General features: G+C 42.4%; 1 protein-coding gene across 1 annotated transcript in view; it reads right to left on the bottom strand.

The window, feature by feature from the left end:
• PTPRE (protein tyrosine phosphatase, receptor type, E) overlaps nt 1-8,758 on the bottom strand; it is a 27,902-nt gene extending 19,144 nt beyond the window's left edge. The window contains exons 1-7 of the mRNA XM_009325854.1: nt 8,727-8,758; nt 8,574-8,647; nt 6,654-6,790; nt 2,197-2,287; nt 1,583-1,659; nt 1,423-1,459; nt 524-621 (exon numbers count right to left, since the gene is read on the bottom strand). Coding sequence (XP_009324129.1) covers nt 524-621; nt 1,423-1,459; nt 1,583-1,659; nt 2,197-2,287; nt 6,654-6,790; nt 8,574-8,647; nt 8,727-8,758 — 546 coding nt within the window. The remainder of the gene's footprint in view (nt 1-523; nt 622-1,422; nt 1,460-1,582; nt 1,660-2,196; nt 2,288-6,653; nt 6,791-8,573; nt 8,648-8,726) is intronic.
• Between the last annotated feature and the right edge of the window lie 512 nt (nt 8,759-9,270).

Here is a 9,270-nt window from a genome sequence, read left to right on the forward strand (position 1 = left end):
AATGTTTCACCTCGTGTGCATCTCAGCATTCAGCCAGTACACGTAGAAAGTCTCGCACAACGGGAGGAGCGAGACACGTACGAGGAGAAACAGGGGGACAGGAAGGAACAGCATCACTCACAAGAAAAAAGTGTTGTTTTTTAATTTTTTATGTGCATGTGCCAGAAAGAATTTTGAAACCTAACTCCCAGAAAAATGAATAAAGTTTTTATCTTCATTTCTGACCAAACCCACTCACAAGTGCAGCCTTACGCTGCGATAAAAACTCAGGCATGAGAATTTGCCTTTGGCTATGGGCTACGCAGGACAAAATTAGCTATCAAATTTTTTTCCTTGAGATCTACGTATATAAATTTGTATTTTGGAAATGAAAACTACATTTATGAGCAGAAACTCAGATGTGCTAACAGGGATGGGAGAAGGAAGTAGTCAAAAATGTGACTGGCCAGATGCTGAGCAGCCACGACTGCTTTTGGAGCACGCTCTGGAAGAGACAACCCAGAGCAAACTGAAAGCTCTTTACCTCTTTTCTTTCTTTCAGGTTGGTTAACATGACAATAACGGCCGACTTCTGCTCCCATATCATCCTCCAGAAATCATTAACTGTTTCTTGCTTTGGTCCTGCAGACAGAATACAGCTCTGCTCAAGAGGGGTGATGGAGACCAGCATGAACACCCCCTGCCCCTGCGCACTGGGTGCCCACCCAGATCTGTGTTTACTACAGACTGCTCAGGTTTTGAATATACTACGTATTTCTTAAAAAAAAAAAAAATATTTTCTTTTACACAATCACGTGTACTCAAATCTACATTTCTAGCAGATACCTCCTCTCTTGAAATATTATTAATGCTCTTTTAAGCGGGCTATGGCAGGAGCATCATTCAGGATTTCTACTTCGCAGCTCTTCCCCATGCCGAGGTCCAACATCACCTGTGACCACAATGAACAACTGGTCTTGAGAGCTGCTCATCATGCTGTGCAGGACCGGAGTATTTTTGAAGGGGAGGGGCAGCTATTGCTTTGTGTCTGGGATTGCGGTGACAAAGTTCACAAAATTTGTGACTAAATACAGCATAAGAATTCATGTGAAAATGCTGATTTCTATATCAGGATTGCTTAGACAGAATGTATTATCAGGAGACATAATTTTTCAAACCCCCAGTAAGCAGACGAAAAATAAGAAGAGAGAAGCAAAGTGGGGGTGTAGGGGGAAAGGCGAGCCTCTTTGCTCAGAGCAGTATCTGCAGGTCTAAAGGTAGTGGCTTACCTCATGCTCACTTTAGTTTCATTTAAACTGTAACCTCTAAATTGCACCTCGCATTTGACCACCATCTGCAGCTGAAAATAACCTCTAAAACACATCTAAAATTAAATATGCTCAGCCATAAGATGTACAGAATACAGAAATGAGAATAAATTACCTTGTGCTGCTATAAATTTATTCTTTTCTTTATAACCCTATGGAAATAAATATCATAGCAGTTAAAAGATGAAATGCCAACGTATGCTAGCAGAAAAATACTTATTTAATTCACAGTCAAAGTTTGCAGTTTGGCAAACAGTGGACAACTGTCAACATACATCTATATATGACGCATTAATGTAGTCTGAAGGCAGGACTCCATCGATTTGGGTCAAAACCACTCTGGAATGATCATCTGGAAGAAAACACATTACAAGCACATCTGCATGTTAATCAATCTGAAATATGTTACTTCCTTGCAAGCAGGAGGCCAGGCTAAGCATACACTTCCCAAGCCAGCCATCTCCCGTATTGCTCCTAGTTCTCATTAAGAAACTTTCTCCACAAATGTCTTGCTTTGCTCCCACACCTGGAGGTCACCGGGACTGCAGCTCTACAATACTGGAAGCCCAAACTCTGCCATATTTGATTGCCCAAAACTAACCTAAGGCACTAAAATATCCACTTGACATAGTGTAATTTGGTAGAACCCCGTGAGAGCTACGGCTTTCTAGTGCAGCACCTGATAACCGCTATCAGAAAAACCTAACAGGAGAAGATCAATACCAGAGACATGCCACAAAACAGACAGGTTTTGCACATACAATGTATGAAGAACATTTGTAACCAGTGAAATTATACTCCTTGAGTATTTTCAGCAAATGAACACTACTACCAGCATGCTCAGTGCTGGAGTTAATTGTCTGATTTAAAAGAAAAGGTAATGTCTTACATGGCAGGATGTTAGGATATCTGTTTTTCTCCCTGTTTTCTTCCTTATTTGCCATTTCAAATGTTCCCTGCACATATCCAGGTGTTAATGACTAAAAAAAAATAAAAGATACAAAAGTCAATGTGTTAGAAAACAGCTAACTCTTGTCTGCACATGGCTCAGGGAAAATCTGCATTTATACATACTGCCTTGCATCCAACAGAATTAAACGTATTTTATTTTTTTTCACAATAACTTTCATTACTCGAAAACAGGAAACCACATCCTGGCAGATTTCACTACAGAAAAGGATTTCAGCAGTTTTGGAAAAATAAGTAATTTTTCCACCAGAGATCGCAGTTATTTAGAAAATTGTTAAACTCTGAGCTGCTACTTTAAGCTGCCATCTGCCGCGGTGATTCACAGCGCCATGACCCAGCCGCGCGGATGCGCCGCTCCCTCGAGCTCGGCTCCAACAGCTACTTTTAGCAATAACAGTTGGTTCAATAACATAAATAGAATTTGATTGTTAATAGCTCACTGCTAAGAACATGAAATACCAAACATCTTGCCGAGATCCACAGGTGAGGGCCCAATGCTGGCAGAAAGGGAGGAAGAAAAAAATAAACCCCAATTCTTTTATGCTGAAAGTTGCTGTACAAGCACAAGTCAAATTCTGCAAGTAATCAGCAAGATCTAAGACTGCAGATAAATTTAGTCAAGCTTAAAAAAAAAACCCCAGTCTTGCAGAGTAATCAAATGAAAGGAAGAAACAGAGAGGAAGAGGGTGAAGACGAAAACAAGGGGGTGCCCAAGGTGGAGCCCCTCCACCTCCACGCAGAAGCTGCTGAGATACCACCACCGGAGCCAAGCGGCCGAGCTTGGGCTGTGGCGGAGAGCCCAGGGCAGGGCTAGAGTTGGAAAAGGACCGTTCATCAAGAGACACGGCTCGAGGCTCCTGCCCTGCGCTTTTAGCTGCCCCCTCACTGCGAATGACGTGATCAAGAACAGAGTTTCATCAAGTTTCTTGTACTGAATTCCTAAAGCCCAGTGTTAGTGTGTTGGATCCCACCGAGGTAGAATCCCAGCGGTTTGGGAAGGCACAACCGCCTTTTCCCACCCTTCTATCTCCCACCACCCAGTCTGAATCATGTAGGGGAAGGGAAAAAAATGGTAACCGACTGTACAGCTTAAAGCAACTATCCTCACTTGCCTGGCAGAGAGCAAGGCTTGGAATTTCCCCTTAAAAGCAGCAATCTGTGTTGTCAGGGTGACACAGGATAAAAGGGGGGGTGCGGGGAGGACTTCACCACCACCACAGAGGAAACAGCAATGTGCATTTGTGGGTTTGTTTGTTTGGTTTTTTTAATCTCTTAATCACACTTAAACTTGTGGATGTAAGTAAAAGAAAGGAGAGAGAAGGTTAAAAAGGAGTTGAAAAAGAATGCTGCTTTTAGCAAACTGCTTAATTCCTTATTTGAATGAAGCCCATGGTTTTGCTAATTAAAATACATTTACAATTTAGAAAACACAGAAACTTAATTTATGTTTTGCATAAAAAGAAATCATTAGCACTTCAAACACGATTTCTTCAAACTTCAAAGGTCAGGCAACAAATTCCCAATAAACAGTCATATAAGTTCTGCATCTTCATGTGAAAAATGCATGAAAAGTAATTATCTCTGGCAAAATAATCTCTCCATTCCCTGCTCCTTACTCCTGCAAGGCCTTCACATCTCCCTAGAAACCTCCTAATGTCATTCTGCACAGCTTAGCGCGGGTATTAAACCCCAGTGCAAGGACACAGCCTGTTTCGCTGCTTCCACCCATCTTCAGAGGGGAGGATGTGACTCATCGAGGATGCACTTCATCACGTCCTCTCCATCACCCCGTGAATCACGAGGAGCTGATGAGTCTTGGTGGCACTGGGTCATCTGCTGCCACCACAGTCTTATCTGCTCCCACTTTGCAGGAATCCTAAAAGCTCTCTGACACTTCCGAGGGGCTCGACTCACCCCAGCATTGGCGCATTTTCTCTTTTTTTTCACTGCATGAACCACAGGGACATCTTAATCAAGTCAAAATTAAAATTTCAAAAGCAATTTCTTAGAGGAAGGTTTTCAGACATTACTCTGAAAATCAAGGCAATAAACCAGCCATCATAAACTTCAAACACCCAGCTCATCTTGTGTTATGGATGATAAATAGAGGTAAGGGCCCATACAGAAACGAATATGTTTTTTTTTTTTTCTTCTTTTGTTCTTTTTCTTCTGTTTAGAAAGAACACACGCTTCCTAGTGCTCTATGCTCACAAAGAAATCAAATAATAAAAAAAATGAAGCAACTGAGGGTAGAAGGAGCCTCTGCTATTTTGGTTAGTGTACAAGTGCAACAAGTGCAAGGTACTTCTTAAGCGTAACTTGGGCTTTAAGGATAAAATCAAAAGTATTGAAGAACACCATGAAACACATAAATCTAAGAGAACTGTCCTCAAAAATCCTTCCTATCCACTGTGTGTCTTCATCTATCAGCTCTTGCTTTGTTTTGTTTTCACCAAAAAAATCGCTTGGGACCTAACTTCTTTGGTTGGTGCACGTGCCTGGCCACCGCTGGCTCACAGGACTCACCATTTTCAGCCTAAATCTGTTCCAAATTCACAATGGAGACCCTGTATCTGTGTTCCCCGAGACACCTGACCCCTGACTTATTATATTAGACAGTGCAAAGCAAACACCGCAGCGGGCAGAGATCCCCATCAGCTAAGCATCCCCAGCCTTGGGCTGCAGTCAGGGTCCACCAGCTCCTGCCCAACAGCTTGCACAAAGGGGACGGCTTTGGACCCATCCAAAATCTGCAGGACTTGGCAGCTACGGCTTCGCGGGGCAGATATAGGTGTAACCCCAGCTGGTGGGAGGATGGAGTTGAGTTCAGGGCTTCTGTGTGCTGGGGATGCTCTGAAGGAAAGATCGTTACACAGATGTCTGTGCTGAAGGGTCCTGATTTCTCAACCCCCTTCCTTCCAGTGCTGTAGTAACAGACTTCTGTTCATCAGCTTTCCTGGTTTATGCCACAATGTCAATCACTCTGATTTTCAACTGCCTTTTACCCTTTCTTCCCCTCTCAGGCTTGACCAAACAACTCATATATCCATGCAAGCAGCCACATGAGATACAGCGGGGAAAAAAAAAAAAACACATAAAGCCTCAAGTAGACTTTCTGTACCATCACCCTCCGTCACTGCTCAGACTGCTCATTTATGGGGACGGGACCCCAGTTTTCAGACTCAGCACTTGCGTGCAGACAGAAACTCACACGCTCTCAGCATGGTGCAGAAAATGATCCAAGCAAAGCAGGTTTTAAAAATAAAAATAGATGGCTTGTTTCACCCCTAACTGCAGAACAAATTAATCAGGAGAGTCAAAATTCACAAGCGCACATCTTGTCAAATTAGTTTTCACATTCGTTTTGTCAACTTCAATAAGTATCTCCACAATGCTCCTTCTTTGATAAGGCAAAGAAATTATGTGTTTTAAATATATCACCAAAAAAATTGCAGATATAAATATGCTACCAATTAAGAAGGTAACTTAACAGACTGTCTAATCAATGCGTGCATCAGCTTTGACAACTCCGTATTTGACATTTAAGCTACTGCTCTGTGCAACTTGCTTCTGCTGTGAAGGGAAGTGAAAAGAAAGAATAGAAGTATGGAAAAGGCCTCCGAATGCAGACGTGCGAGAGCAGACTCATCGTGCCGGGTTTCTCCATAGAAACCGGCTCTGCAGCAGCTCACCAGACTCCAGTTACGACTCATCTATATGACCACACGCAACTGAAGCTCGGGTTATGGGCAGAAAATAAAATCTCCTTTCTGACCAAGGCAACACTTTAAAAAAAAACCCTTAAAGTTGAGATACTTCATAGAAACCTATCTGCTAGGGCACAGGATGCTGCAAATAGGGAAGCAATGGGATGGTAAAGAGCAAAAGGTCAAATTACCAAAAAAAAAAAAAGTCAAACCTCACTAGGGCAATATTAAAGGCCACACTGTGTCTTCTCCTCTAAGTACTTCCCATAGAGGTGAAACACTCAGACTCCTAAAAAACCCTCCACCACCACCACCAAGAAAATCAATGCTGGAGAGATTCATATTCAATTCAACTCTCCTCCAGCTTTCAGGCAAACACAAAAGACCTTCTTTAAATGCTTGTAAGTGTCAAACAGTTTATACATTACAGATTTGGCATTACCATACCATAATGCAGTTAACTTTTCAAATTTTGTCCAGATAAAGGGTTACCACGCATGACAGAGCACGTACAAACAGCACCAGCACGCTCACACAACAAGTGCTGAGGCTCTGAGATACCAGTATCACGCACCAAACATTTTTAAAAGAACTGTTAATATTTGCAGGCATTTTGATTTGCCCCCCACTTTTTGCCATGCAACCGTCCACTCCACATGTGAGGACTTACATTAAACTCCTCACGGAAGAGTTTCCCTTCATCTGCTGATCGCATCCGTATTTCCTCTTCGAGATTTTCTACTGGAATAGGGAAATACTTCTTTGGGCCCGAGGGAGACCTACTGAGCAGCATCACCCGTTGCTGTTCTGTCAGTACAAGGAAAGTAGGTGTTAAAGGCATGTCCAGAGCAACAGATAACAAGCTATTTCGAACTACAAATTAATTTTTATGCTGGAAGATGCCAAAACATACTTCTCACATGAGATTTCAATTGGAGATAAAGCTGATTTAAATGAAATAAAAAACCAAAACCACATGCCAAGTAGCTTCTTTGAGAACATAATAAATTCAAGTAGAGCCACTATTGGTAAAATTAACGGTTTCTGTATTTACACTGGATTAAAATGTGACCAAGTTTTATTTAGAAAAGGAGAAGGTTCCTTCTGCTGACCAAGAATGTACCAACCCCGAGCTGCTTTGCCACAGGGCAGGGACTCCAGGGACAGCTTTTAGTGCCTATCACTGAAGAGATACTGCTAGATTATTTCACTTGTGAAGGGGAAATAATAATAATTAAAAAAATATCTTTAACTTGGCAGACACCAGAAACTCTGCACCGAGACGAGCTGTTGCTGTTGCTCTCGGTCGCCCCAGATCACCCCAGCATCAGCCCAGCCCTGGCACGCAATCGCTCTGAGGCAGCACGGTTTGGTACGGGGATTGTTGCGGGCACTTCTTGCCACCTAGACCTTGGCTCGCATAGGGAAATAAAGCCCCAGGACACCTTCACCTGCTGCCTTCATGGCCCCTCAGGAGCACAACTGGCCGTCTGAAAATTGAAATGAGCATCCCCACGGGCTGCCTGTCAGCACAGCTGGAAGAAGCAGAGCGATTAAGCCCACTGTTTGGTGAAGACAAGTTTTATTTACAACCAAAGGTAAACAGAAAGGCAGACCGCTTCCCTACATGCTGATAATGATGGGGCGACTTCCAGCAGCCGCACTTGCAAACTAAAACTCACTGGTGGCTGCACTAACCATTCACCACCCAAGGGTACTAGCCGGCGCTGGGCCACCACGGGGATCTCCAAACCGCGCTCGTCGGGGTTCCTGTGCACAAGCACCGACCGAACAGGAAGCTGATGGATATATTTAGAGGTTTGACTTTCTTTATGACTGCCACCGGGTTTGTTAACCCACTCTTCAGTTCATATGTAGCGATGTGGAACTGGCACAAAGATGTAATTCTTCTTATCATTAAGTTTTTCTCTTTGTTATGGCTAAAGTAATTTATAAGCAAGAAATGAACGGCTCCTCCACGTTTGCTAGGTTTGAACTGAGCCGCACAGAGCAACCCCCCCCCCCCAAAAGGATCCCCAGAAACAGACTTAAACCCAGCACATTTGAAAAAGCCAGTGGGAAACATTTTTGACTCCTGAGAATGTTTTATTTTAGTGCCGCTGGCTTACAATACTGTACTGCCCTGTCTCTTCCCCATGCTTGTGTCTCTTTACGTTCAGGAATCAGCCTGTAATTTCACAAAGAGTTAAGGGCCTTTCTTTTCCCCTTTTAAGAAAAAATATTGCAATCCTTTCTCTAAATACAAAGATCACAGTGCCAGAAACCTGGCTCTCAGCTGGCATCCTAATAAAACATATATAAAGAGCACAAGAAACATTTACAAATAAGTATTTGCTGTATCCCAACTTAAAGTGAAAATTATTTAAAACCAACAACTGAAAGTTAACTTTATATATACACATACTTAAATATGGACCTCTTTTTTTTTAAACTATTTTCTCTTTAGTAACAATCCTATAACATAAATAAAAAGCAAACATAACTGAATAACTGAATTCTTAATTAGCGAACAAGCATGTGCGTACACAAACAAAATTCACAGTGAGAAGGAAAGCAAATTTCTCCATACCTTGTTCTTCTAAGATCCCATTTGGCATCTTTTTGTCCCCAGAGTTCACAACAGCTTTCCTATGTCTTCTGAACCTGAAATACATACACCACGTTAATCTGAGGAACTATGTTGAAAGGTAACAAGCATTTTTCCAAACCAGCCTTTACCAACCATGTAATTCTGGAGAAGCTCTTTCTGTTCATCTTCACAGTGAGAGCCACCACCGCCGCAGCACCCTCCTCTACGCTGTGATGGAGGCTCCCGCCTCACCATAAGTATGCATTTCATTTCCTTGTTAGATCATATCGAAACAAGACTGAGCTAGTTCTGCATGCAGAGCTCCACACAGACCTACCTGAAAAAATAGCCAGCCAACAGAATGAAAATGATGAAGACCAGGAGCAGAATCAGCATTGAAGTCAATAGGTCCTTGTGTAAATTGTTCTCCTCTGTAGAGTCTGTGGATTGAACACAGCCAACATGAAACTTTATAGACACGGATTGCCTGATCTAGTACGGGCAGAAACTCTGCTTGGGGTATCAAAAATCTGTGGTTCTTATGCAATATGCTGCTTGTACTTACCAAAAGCATCACAAATTACTTAATATATGCAAAGCTAAAATGGAAAGCTCGAATTTTTATTTTTTTTTTCCCTTCAAAGGCACAAACAAACTATCTGCTGCTAAGAATGTCAAGATATTTTTGGGAATGACT

The sequence above is a fragment of the Pygoscelis adeliae genome, unplaced genomic scaffold, assembly GCF_000699105.1.
Source record: "Pygoscelis adeliae isolate BGI_AS28 unplaced genomic scaffold, ASM69910v1 Scaffold4, whole genome shotgun sequence".
Taxonomy (NCBI): Eukaryota; Metazoa; Chordata; class Aves; order Sphenisciformes; family Spheniscidae; genus Pygoscelis; species Pygoscelis adeliae.